We start from the raw sequence: 16,535 nt of genomic DNA on the forward strand, positions 1-16,535 counted from the left end.
TTTACGCCATGCCGCTATTGCCGGCATGTAGGGTCGCGTGCCCGCGCCCATGCCGCATTAGAGACACCGTTATTTACGGTGCCGCTAATAGCGGGTTGGCGGGTCGTAATAGCCCGGAGCGGTTAACGATGCCGGTAATCCTTTACCGGCATTGTTTGTCCCTTACCTCCTACCTCGTAATGAGGCCCATAATGTTGCAAGCCAGGATACAAGATGAAGATGGGAACAGCATGATTCTGGGCCACCATGAGTACAAGATGCAAAAGAAGTCCAGCATGAGAGTTGAGAAAGGGGGACGCACCGTGAATCAATGAAGGCCTTAAAAGTCAAATCCAGTATTGGCCACAAGACGGTGATGGTGAAACCAGAATTTATCAGGACAGACTCCTGCAGCAGTAGGCTTAAGGGGGGCCCTTTTCTTCATCTGCCCTTCGCTTCGGACACCCGGGTGAGAGACGCACGTGATCTAATAGTTAAGAGCAGGAAGGAAGAGGCAGGGCTAAGAAGGTGGGCGGGGCTTAATGTCACCAGCACCCTAGCTATTGAAGTCACCTGAGGGTGTAGGTTGTGTCTGTGGGCCATCCCAAAACGGTCTTTTTTGATTTAGAAACTAAGAGTGTACAGTATTGTAGTGTATTTGTGTGTTACTATTATATTGCTCCCTTCTGAAGAAGGCTTATTCTAACTGACTGATAAATACATTAATAATTGTTTACTCAAGAAACCTTGAGTGTAAGTGTTTATTTGAATACTTGTCACTGTGAATCTCTGTGTAACTCCCCTACGGCTCACATTGACCCCTCTTGAGATAAGCCTGGCTGCTCAACACGCTACCAAAACTGTGTAGTACAAGCTTATACCAAAGGTTGGGTTTCCTATACCTGTAGTCAGAGTTGTTTGTAGTGTTCCCAGAGGGTACTGCATACAAGCTTTGCCTAACAGTTATTTGTGGGGAAATTCTAAAATGGCTCCATAATGGCACTGCTGCTCATGGTACGCCACTATACTGTTGGATAGCCCATGTGATTTTAAACCAATAACAAATATGTAAATCATTGAAAAACGAAAACTTGAATAATCCCTACTGATGAATCTTGTTTTGAACACAATGTAATATTGTATATGCCTACAGTCCTAAGGTCCCACCAATTTGGAGTGAGCCTTACACTTTGGAAGACAGTGATACTTTTTTTTGTTGATGCTTTTATATCTCTGTGACAGACGTGATCTCGCTACTTTCGGGGTGAAAGTATCCATCATCGAGCCAGACTTTTTCAAGACTCAGATTCTGAACGAAGAGACTCTTACGAAAAGCCTCCGGCAAGTCTGGGCGTCTGTCCCCGCGGAGGTGCAGCAGAGCTATGGACATTCCTACTTTGAAGACTGTAAGATTTTTTCCGATTTTAGGTGGCGGGGAGGGGCTTCCATATTTTTCTGCGTTTGGGATAAAAAGATGAAGAGAGAAATGTGGTTGGGCAAAAATGTCAGTCTAAGGAGAATATTCATTGTAGGGCAAAACCTTTGTCATAGTTCAGAACCTGCCCAACAATCACAGAGTGTAAAATAATAAACACTGCTCTAACCAAATATTGAAACAAAGATATTTAATCATTCAACTGTCTTTTTTGGTCAAATTAAATGTATTCTCACAAACTGAATCATTGTAAGACAACACAAAAATGTACACGAAAACACAATATATCTAAAACTAGTCAAAGGGCTTTTTTTAAAAAAATCGTCAAAAATATGAGGGGGGCTCTTACTAGGTTCTGTTATAAAAGAAGAGGCAGGTGGCAAGGAGGACTCGATCAAGATAGGTTTATTAGTAACATGAGACCCCCAGACACCGCCGCAGGAGCGTTGCTGATGTCCCTTGCCTAACTGCTCTCCCATATCGTTCCTGAACCCTGGGCGGCTCTAGAACAATCCACAACAGGTAGGAAGACATTTACACAACATGTTCTGTTGGTTAGTGCCCACTACAGAGGTTATTTGAGATCTCTGGACCATAATAGGGGAGAACTAACCATTTGCATGTCAGCCTGGCTGCACCCACAAGGACAGTCCATCCCAGAAATGCCAGGCAGGTTAGCACCGCAGGGAACCCCAGGCAGGTGCTTCCGCCCTGGTGGGCGTCCTCAGTGAGAGGCAACGTCTCTCTAGGGGCCTGCATCATAATTACTCATACTGACCTACGGGGACACTCCCATCATTTCAATATTTGCCAAACATGCCAGACCCCCTCTACTGATAATAAACAGCACTAAATACGTTCTTTATTATTACTTTCACTAAGTTGCAAAGGGGCGCGATTGCCAAATGTGCAATTTCACAGGTTGAAGGGTGCAAGTCCCAAGAGGGTGGAACAATCCACCCCAGTATAGGGGAAGGCGAAGGAACATGTGCAGGGAGTACAAGGCAATGCATTTTCTTGTAGGATTGGCTGGAGAGGGCTATGAGTAATAGTTACACATACTCTGTTCAAAGAAAGGCATCATAATGCATTCAACTGCCTCCCAACAAAGCCAGTAGAAACAAAACAGAACATTAAAAACACCTGCGAGCAATAGTAATGAGGGATCCCGTGTAAAGCTGGGGACCGTGTAAAGTTCTGCGAGTTGGGGACATGCCGGCCAGCGGTCGGTGAGATGGGCTTGACAGTCCAAATCACCCATCAAAATCTATGTTTGAATGAAGTGTATCTGAAAATGACATACACATGTTTCTTTCTTTAGTCATCACATGCGAGTGTTATGGAAACCAGACACGCATTTTAAAAAAACGGTTAACAACTTTTCTTCATTCATTACTGGGAAGTGTGTTTACGTTTGGGTTAAAACGAACCTGCCTATATTTTCATGTGAAGAAATATGGACGAACATGTTTTCCTGCATCAAAGCAAGTGAATGAATTGTTTGGAAAACAATTGCAGTTAGGCACTTCTTTTCTGCCACAGAAATTCAGTCTAACTGAATAAAGGCAGAACAGGGAGTGCTGAAAAGCCCCGGCCTGGCTGTGCCGCCCCCAGTATACCTGGAGATTTCCAGGCAGCGGTGGGTGCTGGGTTCGGTGAGTTACTCAGCTGATAGCTAATGCATAATAACTTGAACGTAGAGGGGATACCCAGTATAGTTTCCCTTCTGGGCAGCTGAAGTCATTTTGTGTACGCCACATTAGTCTTATTGAGTATTTCCATGCACATATCCATGGGCACAGTTTGCTTTTGGTGTGGATTCTATGACAATACAGCAGATAGTGCTCACGTGTGTTTCGAGCTTCAAGGGCCCTTGGCCACGAATGTATTTACTGTGTAAAGTGGCAAAGTAGTGGAAAATGTTGTGTAAATACATTCAATTTATTTAGTGAAATTAACATATCACAATGCATAGGGATTTAAGTTTCCAAAATTCCATTTGAAAACAGAAAAGAAATACGTACTTTATTGTTCACTTATTATAGCAATGGTAATTGTCTCTGCAGTTCTAGATCATTTTTTATTTAAGTAGGAGCATAATGGTTGGGCATTTGGTGCATTTCCTAGTGGTTTCTGTCCAAATGCAGTATTGGCAAAACATCCAACAGGACATTTAAAAATGTAATAAGATTCAACCTATTCGGTCTATCTGAACTTCTGGGATTCGAGGGGCGCATTGCAGAGTCCAAATTAGCATTTTAAAAAGCATGCAGGGTAACTGCTGTCTCCTTGGTGCAGGCGTGGCAGAGGCAGGGATTCCTGCAAGTACCTGATTCCGGTTGAGTTCAGGTGGCTGGGAAAAGTGAAAGTAAATATTAGTGAGCAGTTCAGGCAGCCATGAGGATTGTAGCACTGTCTGTTATGCTGTAAGGAGAGGGAAAACAGTTGTAGCAGAATACTACCTTAACTTGGAAGGTTTCTGTTAAGGGGTCGCTCCTGATAAGATTGCTTTGAACTCATTTCTGGCTGTGGACTATATAAATTCAGACAATGAGGAAAGAAATGTAAAAAAAAGGGGAGGGAGCTGGAGCGTGATGAGTCAGGCAAGGTTGGTGGACTAGCATGGGCAGCTTACTAGAACTAATTGGGAGAATATGGCCGCCGTTTTGGAATTGCGAGGTTGTTGGTCCAGTAATGAGTCTTGGTCCTAAATATCACTGTTTGAAGACGTTTATGACCCCAATTAAAAGGGGTGCATGTGTAAGCGCAGTAAATGTGGTGTTGTATTCAGAGTAAAAAGGGGAAATCTCTTAATAGGGTGCATGGAGTGTGCTTGGCACATGTACATAACTGAAATCCTCAAATCAGGAATATGATGCCATCATTAAATTCAGATGTGGCTCTGATTAGCTAGATGAAAAGCTTGAATGATGGAAAGAAATAAGAGTGCATTTAAGGGTCAAGATGCAATTATGACCACTGGAATGAAATCCTTTGTATTGAAACATATGACAAAGGTAACGCAATGATCAGCTGAACAAGGTGACCATGCATCCACATATGCATCTTTTTCTTCCGATATCGGCGGGTTCTGCATGTAGCACATGACCTAGAAACATAACAGGCCAACGCATGTTGTGTTGGCACTGGTGTCGGATATGCCCCAAATGCTGAAAAAGTGAAGAAAGCTAATCATAGCGAGCAACTACCTTTGCAAATAGAGGTACTAGTAGGTCCGAGTAGGTGAAAAGAAAACGGGGAGAGGGGTTCAATATTCTGTGGTTAAATATTTATTATTGGATGCCGCTGAGGTTCTATAGGTGATGGGGGAAGAGGGATGGTGATTGCTTACTCCCCGAAGGGCTGTGTGAAGACGCACAGCATTATTGGGCGAAAAAGGAATCGGGATTGTGTAAAGACGCGATGGTAAATTTATAGTCATTGTAAAAAATGTAGAAGCTTGTATTCTTGGCTGAGGCCAGTCTCTATAGTAAGTAGTCTGGCAATGAGTTGTGCTTCTTTCTGTCGGAGGGATAACTCCCTGCGGCCTCCACTCTAAGAGTGGCGTGCTCTATTCTCAAAGAAAATGATTTAACATGTACATCTCAATGCTTTTCTTTTGGGTGCTTAGAACGTGGGCAGCTTGATTGATCCGATGTGTTCGGCTATTCGGTCCCCGAGGGGGCAGATAGTGCTGCTGATATGGGCTTTCTTGCAAACACAGAATAATGCCTAGGCACAATAGGAAGTTTGCAGTTAATACATGTCTTGATATTATTGCCCCTGTTCTTGCCAATGTAAAAATCGTAGGTTTTGTTGAGAGTAAGTGAACAGATTGAACAATTGCCACCTCTGAAAAGATCCAGGAGGTTTAGCTGGTTGCCAGGTGCTGGTGTGGTTTGTAGGGCTTACCATGCCCTTGAGGGGTTTGGCATGTTGTATAACCTTTTTCGGTGTCTCATCAGTGTAATTAGTGAAGTCTTAGTCTAGTTTCAGGCTCTGTCAGTGCCATCACAATTGTGCATGGACAATGTTGCTGTATAGTGAGTACTGGGTGCTGAAGCTTATTTGTCCTGCATCTCGTTCTTCTTGGGCACGTGATGTGTGAGTACTGCAGGTCTTTCTTTGGCACCAGTGAATTTCAAAGCTTGGTGCATGTCTCTGGTTTTGAAACCTTTTTTGAGGAAACACTACTTTCTGTTTCTAGTTTGAAGTTGGTAGGGGTTATTTTGTTACTTTTCTTCTTGCTCACATAAGAATCACCCTTGGGGATGTTAGTTCTAATGTTCTTTCGGTAACCAGGGTGAGCAAGTAGAATAAAGTTGATTTCTGTTGGTTTTCTATATAGCCCCCTAGTTACCAGGCTCCTTTTGTCGATATCAAGATCCGAGACTAAGATATTTGTTCTGCTGCTAGATGTTAGTGTGAGCTTTATAAGACGGTATGGTCTTTGATGTAAGATATGTATTAACTTTCTGATTCTCACCATCATAGATTAACAGGATGTCATTGGTGACATTCAGTTGCATTTGTTTGAGGGACAGACCTGAGGTGGGCCAGGGCCGCCACATATTTTGCTCTTATGATGACTCCTTCCTTCTAGAGGTGAACATTGTTGTTAAATAGAAAAATATTGTTTTCCATGATAAACGTCAGAATGTCAATGGTCATGCGTTTGTGTGCATAGTAGCAGGCAGAGTTTGAGGACAGAAAGTGTTCACGAACTTTAAGTGTAAAACTACGTTTTATCAATGTGTACAGCGTAGCTACATCAAGTGTGACTAGGCGATCAGTGTCATTGGACTGCGGTGTGTTAAGTTGGTTGAGAACGTCTATGGTATGTATCCCCGATGTAGGCTTTTTTTTACGGTCGCCAAAGGGTTGAGATGAGGGTCGTTATATTGAGAAATATGCTCTGTCAGAGATGTACTGCCTTTGATAATAGGCCTGAATGTTGTGAACTTTGGGCAGAGAGTAAATTGCAGTGTTCTTGGCATGTGTAACCAGTGGGCACAACTTTCTTCCTTAGTAGTTGGTCCTTGTGTGTGCTAGTTTTGGACCCTCGGTGTAATGGGATGTTGAAGGTCCTTGGTTGGGCTTCTGGCATTTGTGGCATAAACACCATCAGTGCCAACACAACGTTGATGTGCTATGTTTCTAGGTCCCATGTTACATACAAGACCTGCAGATATCTGAAGAAAATGATGCATACGTGCATGGTCACCCGGTTCAATTGTTTGTTGGGTTAACTTTGTCTTATCTTTCAACACCAATGGTTATGCCTCAATGTTGTAACTGCCCCTTACCTTATCCCTTAAAGGAGCTATGTAATTTGTTTCTCAGTCATCTAAGCCTTCCATTTATCTGACTGCATATACTTCAGAAGTTTATACAATGCCATAATTTCCCAAATTTGAGGATCCAATTAATGTCTTTCAATCTTTATTTGTCGAGTACATTTCGTGCATCGTATTTAAGGTTTTCCCATTTTTACTCTGAATACAACATCACATCGACCGTGCATACACGTATCCCCCCTTATTATGGTTCACACAATTTGCAAACATTCAATATTTAGGACCGAGACTCATTAAAGCACGCAAAACCCCATACTTCTAACAGGGCTGCAGTATTTTCCCAATTGGTCACAGTAATCAGCCCACTCTAGAATACCTAGAATACCAATCTTACCAATCTTGCCTGACACTTGGTCAACCCACTCCTCCCTCTCTTTCATGACCTGACTTTTTAAGCCACAAACAGACATTCACCTAAAGTAACCTCACCAGGAGCCACTTCTCTTTTTTTTAAATTTGATTTTATTAAGCATTTTTCAAACCAGAAACATGCGGTCCATGACCGATTAAACCAAAATCCCATCCCCCACCCGCTACCCACCCCCTCTTCCCCTAACATCCAGGATACGGCGGGAACTTCTATAATTTCTATGTCCAGCGTTAACGGGAAGAGAGGTGCTCTGCCAACATTAAACAGTCACTTATAGGTCTCGAGGAACGGGGCCCATTCCATTTCTCTATTTGGTAGGGGATCGTGCAGGAGGCTCGTGATGTTTTCCATTTCTAAAGGTCTTTAGCTTTCTTTGCCCAGGTGGCTTCTTTAGGGAAGGTTGGAAGTTTCCAACTCATCGTGATGCAGGCCCTCGCGGCAAGGAGTAGAAAGTGACCCATATGAGGGACTTTCGTCCATCGCTCTTCTTGCTGTTCTAGGCCGAATAGGACCAGTTTGGGGTCTAGCCTTCTAGGTATCCCTTCAATTTTTTGGATCCATGCTAAAACCTTTTTCCAGAATGTTTGTGATTTTGGGCACGCCCACCACATATGCCAGTAGTCCGTGTGAGATCCACAGCCCCTCCAGCACATGGGGCTCGTTTGGGCAAACATCTTCGAGAGCCTTTTAGGATCAAACTGCCACCTATGCAAGAGTTTTATCCCATGGAGTTTATATTGGGCCGAGATTGAGGTTTTGTGTGCCGCTTTACACAGCGCGGACCATTGACTGTCTGACATCGGACCCAAGTCTCGCTCCCATCTCTTACGTAACGTTTCTGTCTTGTCCCCCTTTGCCTCATTGAGAGCTGCATAGAACCCAGAGATGAGACCCCTCGTATGTGTGGATTCACTCAGGATAGTTTCCATTGGGGAGAGATCTCTCATGAGGTTGTCCTTCCATTTCTTTGCGGTGAGGTTGCCCTTCAGTTGGAGAAATTTAAACTCATCCAGCGACCCTATCTGGAGGCCTCCCTCTAGGTCCAGGATTGAGATGCACCTCTTGGGTTTTATTAACTGGCCCACCCTTTCCAGCCCTGCTTCATACCAATCTTGGAATCGAGACGGATCCATTATACTGTCGCGAATCGGAGGGGCCCATATGCATCTCATAGGCAATGGCCAAGTAGTAAGCCCTTTCATTTCGCTCTTCCGCCACCATAGTTTCAGAAGGGAACCCATTGCATAATGGTTGATGACAATTTTTGGAAATGCATTCTTCGGAGCCCATAGCCACTCTCCTAGCGACACCAGCCTCATTTTGTAGTTTTCGATAGCCCCCATTGTTTTTAACAGAAACCGGTCGAATGAAGGTAAGGTTCTGCCAAAACTCTTTTCCCACCCTTTACACCGCGCAATACTACAAGTCTCATGGCTACTCAAATTGGCCACTGGTATTCACTTTCCTCTGAACCCCAACCCCACACACCTCCGGTCTCACCGGAAATCTACTTCTTGCAGGAAACACTGTGGCCCTCATTACGACCCTGGCGGAGGACCATGGTGCAATTTGCACCATGGTCCATGGCGCAGAGCTGCCAACTCCGCCATGGGGGTTGGCAGACTTACCGCCCCATTCCGACCTTGGCGGGGCGGTAAGTCCCCAATCCCCATTTACCCTTCCCCATTCCCATTTTTGCCCCATAGGGTATAATGGGAGTGGGGAAGGCGTTAATTACGCCACCGTAAATTACGGTGGCGTAATTAACAACAGGTCCCGTAGCGCCATGGATTTTTCCGCCCGGAAAAACCAGGCGAAAAAACCACCATGGCGCTACGGGAACTCGTAGTAAGGCGGAAAGGTACGCCATGCATTACGCTGGCGTAAAACCGTTTCCGCCAGGGTCGTAATGAGGGCCAGTGTCTGGTGTGCCAGCACCAAAGAGTCAGATGCTCATTTAGAATCTGCAATAATTCACTCAAACATGCTTTTGCCAAACAGCCTCCATTACGAGAAACCACTATAAAATGCACCCAATGCATACCCATACCGTCCCCACTAATGCATACCCATACCTTCCCTACCCAATGCATACCCATACCGTGCCCACTAATGCATACCCATACTGTCCCCACTAATACATACCCATACTATCCCCACCCAATGCATACCCATACCCTGCCTACTAATGCATACCCATACCTTCCGCACCCAATGTATACTCATACTGCCCCCACTCATGCATACCCATACCGTCCCCACCCAATGCATACCCATACCGTCCCCACTAATGCATAGCCATACTGTCCCCACCCAATGCCTACCCATACCGTCCCCACCCAATGCATACCCATACCGTCCCCACTAATGCATAGCCATACTGTCCCCACCCAATGCCTACCCATACCGTCCCCACCCAATGCATACCCATACTGTCCCCACTAATGCTTTTGTAATTTATTTTTGAATTCTCATACAGATGTTTCCCCCAAAACAGCCTCTTGATAGAAACACTTAAGAAATGACAGCACGTCCTAACTCAGTGCATGGTTACATTTCTGACTTGCAAAACAAATTTGCAGACAGGACAAGCTTGTTGCAAAATCTCTATTCCTGTGATTGTCTGAATAATTGGTTGCAGTTCCCTTGCCTGCTTCGTCTTTCGCTTTCTCCATATGTTGTACTAGCGATCTAGAATCAGATGTTGAAATTGGTATACACATGTTTTTTTTTTCTTCATTCCCACAGATTGCAAATACATACTCCACATGATACAGCTGACTACACCCAAGCTGTATCTGGTCACGGACAGCATGGAGCATGCCCTGACCGCTGTGCATCCAAGAACCCGCTACTCTGCCGGCATGTATGCCAAGTTCTTCTACGTGCCATTGTCATACATGCCGACTGCACTGGCTGACCGCCTGCTTACCTTCTCTCCATGAAGACCTTGATTTGCTAACGAATTGCAATGATCTAAGTATGCAGTCAAGTGGGTGACTGAAGAAATTGACTGTAATGTTAAATTGTTTGGAGCATCCTTTAATAATTACCAACTATACAGAGAAATTTGCTAGCCGTCCAATGAGAATGTGCACATGGATGGTAGCTGAAACGATGACAACATATCGCAATCGTTATTTTATTTTAATTTTGGTGTTTTGTGACATGCCAACTAGCATACTAGATACTTCAGAGTGGCAAGTAAAAAATATGTGCAAAGGAACTGGGATAGGGGCAGAGAAGTGGAAGGGGTGGGTGTAGGGGTACAGGCGGAATCAAAGTTTTCACAATGCTGAGTGAGCAGCATATTCCCATCTAGGAAAAACAAATCAAATACATAAACTAATTAAGGCATTTGCCAATAATGTTCAACTATATACAATGGACTCTCAAATCTTTATTGGCACACCTTAGTTGGATAATTCATCAAATACCATAATCAGATGTTTGCAGATTATCCAAGATTATACCATTGACGACATTTCAGTTTAAACCCAAATGTGAGGAAAACTCAGATGATCCGTTTTGGGGTCCAACTACCAGCACATATCCCTTTCAATTGACTGCCAATCTAGTGAAAATACCCTGCCCCAGTCCCTAAAGCAAAAACCAGGGATCCTATTTGATAACCATTTAACCTTCATTCCTCAAGTGAATCTTATGTCTCAAAAAACTGACTTGAAAATCAATGATATTTCTTAAAGATGCAGCAACAAATCGAGATGACTCAGGCCCTCATCTAGTCCAGACTTGATTACTGCAACGCAACAAACCTGGGCCTAAATAAAAATGTAATCTACCAGCTGCATGACTGCAATAATAATTGTTGCCCTTAAACCCCATGATTTCATCTATCTAGTTCTGAGAATCCTACAGCAGCTCTCAACTGAACAATAAATTGTGTTGAAAAGCTTATGCATCACTCATAAGAATTAGCTGCAACTCATAACGCAAAGGGCCTATTTAACACTGCAAACAATATCAGAATTTAAAGGAGCTGGGAAGCATGCTTGCCCCAAATGTAACACTGTGAATGCTAGTATGCTTCATATGTTCTAGGAGTGCCCTATTATTAGGAAGTCTGGGAGGCTGTGGCCCAGAGGATGGTGGGGGTGGGGGGAGAGGTTCACTTGACTGTCCAATCCCCGGCTGCCTGTATGTTTGGATTATACCCTAGGGGCAAGAACAGGAAGACGGTGGGTACATTGAAAGACATGGCCTACGTGTTGGCCAAGTGCCGAATCAACATGACATGGAAGTCTGTAACTAGCCTGCTGGTTGAATTGTGGTGGAAGGACTTGCAAAAATGGGCACTAGCAGAGACGGGGTGTGGCAGCGAGCAGCCAGTATGCATCAACAGGACCTGGGAGACGATGTATCGCAGTGGCATGAACTCATATAGACGTTATTCAAACCCCAAGACAAGGGATGTGAACATGAAGAAAGGGAGGTTGCGACACAGGAGACATAAAAGGGTGGTGAACATATGGGAAGAATAGTCAAGACTTTATAGAGGACTGGTTGGTACATGGCAGGGGGCGGGAGGGGATGGTGTTGATGGGGAGTTGTTACAAGATACAGTTAATGGGTCTGGTACTGGGCAAGAAGGTGAACCTGGAAGTACAGTAATGGAAACCTTCCCAGTCGTTTGTGGTGTACTGGCAGAACTTGCATGTTTAGTTCATTGGCTGGCAGATTGTTTAAGAAAATGCAATTAAAGAAATTAAATAAAAAAATTAGCTGCAACTGGACCTCTATACTTAAACACTAGTAGCAACAAACATGTCTCCAACAGAAATCTAAGGTCCACCTCATATAATCTCCTGGTATGCCTAAGGTAAAAGTAAAAGCACATTGGAGGAAGATGTATTGCAGTACTCAGAGCAGAATCCTGGATGTCTCTCCCTCTCAATGTCCGGGCTGATGTTTTACTCACTACTCTGTAGAAGAAATCATGGTTTTGGGAGCATACCTATTGATTTATTGATTTACTAGTGAATTGGACTTATACCCCACAAAAACCTCTGAATTTTGATTACTCCTTTCACAGTATAGTTATCTAGTAACATACCTTGCAGTACATTTATTATCCAATGAGAAACAGAGTCTTGTTGCCTTCTCTGACCCATCATTGTCTAGAACATCTTGTATCCCATCTGATTCACATATATCAAGTGCACCCAAGGGTGATGTCCTTGATTTTCCTTTGCATTGTATGTGTCTTGTTTTTCTGTGTCTTAGTGCTTTGAAGTAGTCCGCTATATTTTGGTGTTTTCCCAAATTTCAAAATAAATAAATACATGGTGGTCAACAAACATCTTTTAGTTAATGTTAATGGGTCTTGTTACGCACACTGTCACCGCTTGCGTGGTCTCTTGGCGCTGTGGCGTTTCTGCAATGGTTGTCGGGTTGAGAGGGAGAAGAGCAAGAGAACTTTGATGTGCTGTTGGCAGCTTCAGTTTGGAGAAACTGGTCAATGAGCATTGGTTTGTTTTTGGTTGGTAGCCAGCATGAGGTGTTGAGGTGTGATTGTGTATGGTTTGTTTTTATGTCGGATGGTGTGAAGTGTGTGTGACTTGTGGTGCGGTAGAGATATGGTTGTGTTTAGTTCAGAGTTTGAGGGTGCGTATGCAGAAAGGTGATTTTTTAGTACGGTTAGTTGGTGGCAATACTTTTCCTACATCCAACATTCCATCTAAATGTAATACATTTCCCATCCCCAACCGTTCATTCTAGTGCGGTGCATTTGCCACCCCCAACAATTCATCCAGGTGATACACATTCCCTGTCCCCTGCATTTAATAATAGTGCAGCACTGTTTCTTTCCCCAACCAATCCCTCTTAGTGCCATGAATTGTTGGACTAAAAGTATGGTATGGCTCCCATACACAACTAGGCCAAATGCAAAACGTGGCCACCCCACACAACTAAGCCAAATGCAAATCATGGCCACCATACACAAGTAGGCCAAATGCAAAACACGGCTACCCCACACAACTAGGCCAAATGCAAAATCGGGTCACATTACACAATTTGGCTAAATGCAAAATACGGCTACCTTACACAATTAGGCTAAAAGCAAGGTATGGCTACCATACACAATTAGGCTGAATGCAAAATATGCCTACCGTACATAATGATGTTTAGTGCAAAATATTTCTAACTTACACAAGTAGGCTAAAGGCAAAATATGGTTGACTAATCCAGTTGGGCTAAAAGCAAGGTATGGCTACCTTAAACAACTAGGTCAAATGCAAAACACGGCTACCCCCACACAACTAGGCCAAATGCAAAATCAGGGCACCTGCAAAATATGGCTACCTTACACAATTAGGCTAAATGCAAGATGTGGCTGTGAGGGATTCGACCATCCGCACGGGAAGGGTGCGCTCGCATGGGCTTTTTGCTTTTTTAAAAGAATGAATGATGGGAGATCAACCTCCAAAAATATGTGGGGCCATTCCTGCACATGTTTACCACGCTGACCGCACTGCAGAAAAATAGTCACGGGGCCTCATTCCGAGTCTGGCGCTAAGCAATGACGCTATTAGCGCCTTGGTCGGCGCCGGACCCGTACTGGTGGAATGGGAAATTACCGCCCTATTCCGAGTTGACCAGGGCGGTAATTTCCCATTCCCCAGGGCTCTTCCCCATTCCCAAATGAGCCCCTATAGGGCTCAATGGGTATGGGGAAATTGCAAATAACGGTGACCGTACTTTACGGTCACTGTTATTGGCTTAAAAGCCCCTTTGCGCCCTCGTTCCTAACGCCTTAATGCTAAAAGCAGGCGTTAAGGACGAGGGCGCAAAGGGAACTCGGAATGTGGCGGTAAGGGATTACCGGCACCGGTCTCGTTAACGGTGACCAGTATCCCTTACCGCCATACTCGGAATGAGGCCCAAGTACTCTGGAAGACACAGTTTACCAGCACCACCCTCCCTGTCATGTGTAGTTGACACTTGACAGCCAGTACATCAAAAGCCTTTGGCCATGGGCACCCTGATTAGAATTTCAAGGCCCCATGGATTTGCATCTCCATTGTTAAACCTGGCTGGTGGTGGCAAATACTGAAGAATGTTAATTAGCAGGCCTCAGGGATGGCCTGGGTGCAGGAAGTGACAATGGAGACCTGACGCCAACACCTCTTTGTAATGCAATGTGTCAACTTGGTACTAACTCCCTTCCTTGGTATGAAAGGGCAGTGAATGTCCTGTCTGGAACCACTCCTTTCAGAGGAGGGAAGTATGCGAATTGTAGGAGACTGAAGTCTGCCTACAACCCTTACATCAAAGGATGCCCATGTTGTGATCAAGCGCTGCATAGGGCTCAGTTAATTAAGGAGACACTTTGATGTACAGCCGACAGGAAGATGGGTGGTACTTAGAAGTATATGTTTTCATCCTTCCCCTGTCTATTGCCAAGCGCTCTGATTCTGACCTGAAGCATCACTGAAGATTGTTGGTGGTGACCCAGGATTGGATCACTTAAGTTAGGCTTGGCCTACACCAATCCATGGGCCCCGTTTGGCTTTAAAAGAGGGCTGCACCACTCACTGGTCAGATAATCTGAAGTCTTCACAAGGAGTAAGAAGAAGGACTCATTTGGACCTGAGCTGAAGGTACCTTACATATCCCGCCAGTGAAGGAAGGACAGGAGTTCCAAGAAGCAAGCAAAATCGCTCCCCTAAACATCTCCCAGGGAACAGATGGAGATACCACACTCAGAGGACCATCCAGCAGCTCCAGAAGCAGTACCCAGTGAGCACACAGTGTGCCCTGCTCGTTTCTGACAGCAGGCTTCCTAGGTGGGAAGTGCCGGAGAGTCTCTGGGCAAAGGACAAGGCTGTTGCCTGCTAAAACCCTCCTGAGCTTTGGGCCGTCTGCCTTGAAAGGACACGAGCCCTGCAAAGCAGCAAAGAGGAGTGCCACACAAGCATCATCCAGCATCCATCTTTTTAAGGACAATTTCGAGACAGTCGAGTCCTCAAACTGCATCCGGCTGCACCGCTGACTGTTGTCACGCTGCAGTCGCCAGAGCAGTCCGGGACAGCTCAACCAGTATTCTAGATTCACCAACCAGCACAGAGACAATGGGCCTCATTACGACTTTGGCGGTAGCCATGCCCTTAATACGGGCATGGCTGCCACCAAAACCGGGTCCGGGTTCCCTGAATGGGGAATTACTGGCCTATTCCAAGTTTGGAGGGCTTGGTAATTTCTCCTTCAGGGAACCTGGGCCCGGACCTTCCCCATTCCCATTGAGCCCCCATAGGGCTCAATGGGAATGGGTGCAGGGAGCTAACAATGGGCCGATTACGACCGGCCTGTTGTTAGCTCCCTGGTCCCGCGAGGGAACCTCGTAATGAGACGGAATGGGTTTAACGGGTCCGCCTCCATTAGCGGCACCCGTTAACCCATTCCACCAGGGTCGTAATGAGGCCCAATGATTTGTGGCACCGAGCCGCTGCGCCAGAAAGCCAACAGACATCTGTCCAGCCTTGCTCACCGCCTGGTGCCCGCAGCTGTTTCCCACCACTAACTCATGAGGCTGTCAAGCAGCAAGAACCTCTTCAGCACCAGGTACATTGTGGTTCTGCCCACATGGTCCTTCTCTTAAGGCCCCTAGAGACAGTTACAACCCTTTGCCCCTTTGGTGTTGGAACCAATAACCTTGAACTGAAAGACTGATTACTTTACCAACTACCCTTGTGTCAGTATCCAGAGTGCATCCCTTTCCTTGGTGAAACTGTCTGTCCTCTGTGTTCCTTTACAGTGTGGGTTGTAATTGTAGTGTGCTAGAACTGTCTGTTGTAGTAATAATAAAGTATATATTTTTATACAATCTTCACTGGACAGTGCCTTTTATCATTGGGTAATCATTGTATTTTCGCTGTGTTGCAACTAACCAACGGTGCACGACCCAACAGAGATAAGCCTGCCATTCCATCCACATTACCAAAATGGGATAAGGAGGTCTTATAATTCACTTGTATTACAATCTGTTCGGATCCCTTCTGGTGTACTAGAGGTGTGGGGTTCATTTATGGTTTAGAAACCGATATTCATCCTATGACCACTGGTGGACCGGAAGTTGATTTGTCACAGTGGCTACCCTACTCAATTAGGCTAAATGCAAAATATGGCTACCTTACACGACTGGGCCAAATGCAAAACATGGCCACCCCACACAACTAGGCCAAATACAAAACATGGCCACCTTACACAATTAGTACTAAACTCCAAAAGTAGATAAATCTAACAATATGGTGAATTAGTTATTATACAGCACTCAAACCATTATGAAAGCTGAGATCAGAGGTGCAAGTGAATAGGTTGTGTTCACATTTTCTCAACTTTTTTTATACACAAGGTAGCTCTCGTCTCTGAAATC

The 16,535-nt window shown here is 44.8% G+C and overlaps 1 protein-coding gene across 1 annotated transcript in view; it reads left to right on the plus strand.

Moving 5' to 3' along the window:
• The window catches only part of LOC138582308 (retinol dehydrogenase 16-like), a 118,834-nt gene extending 106,375 nt beyond the window's left edge, over positions 1 to 12,459 (plus strand). Inside the window, exons 3-4 of the mRNA XM_069653476.1 lie at positions 1,222 to 1,385; positions 9,890 to 12,459. Of these exons, the coding sequence (XP_069509577.1) occupies positions 1,222 to 1,385; positions 9,890 to 10,086 (361 nt within the window). The 3' untranslated portion in view covers positions 10,087 to 12,459. The remainder of the gene's footprint in view (positions 1 to 1,221; positions 1,386 to 9,889) is intronic.
• The last annotated feature ends 4,076 nt before the right edge of the window (positions 12,460 to 16,535 follow it).

Source organism: Ambystoma mexicanum, chromosome 3q (genome assembly GCF_040938575.1).
Source record: "Ambystoma mexicanum isolate Mex_15411 chromosome 3q, UKY_AmexF1_1, whole genome shotgun sequence".
In the NCBI taxonomy this organism is placed as follows: Eukaryota; Metazoa; Chordata; class Amphibia; order Caudata; family Ambystomatidae; genus Ambystoma; species Ambystoma mexicanum.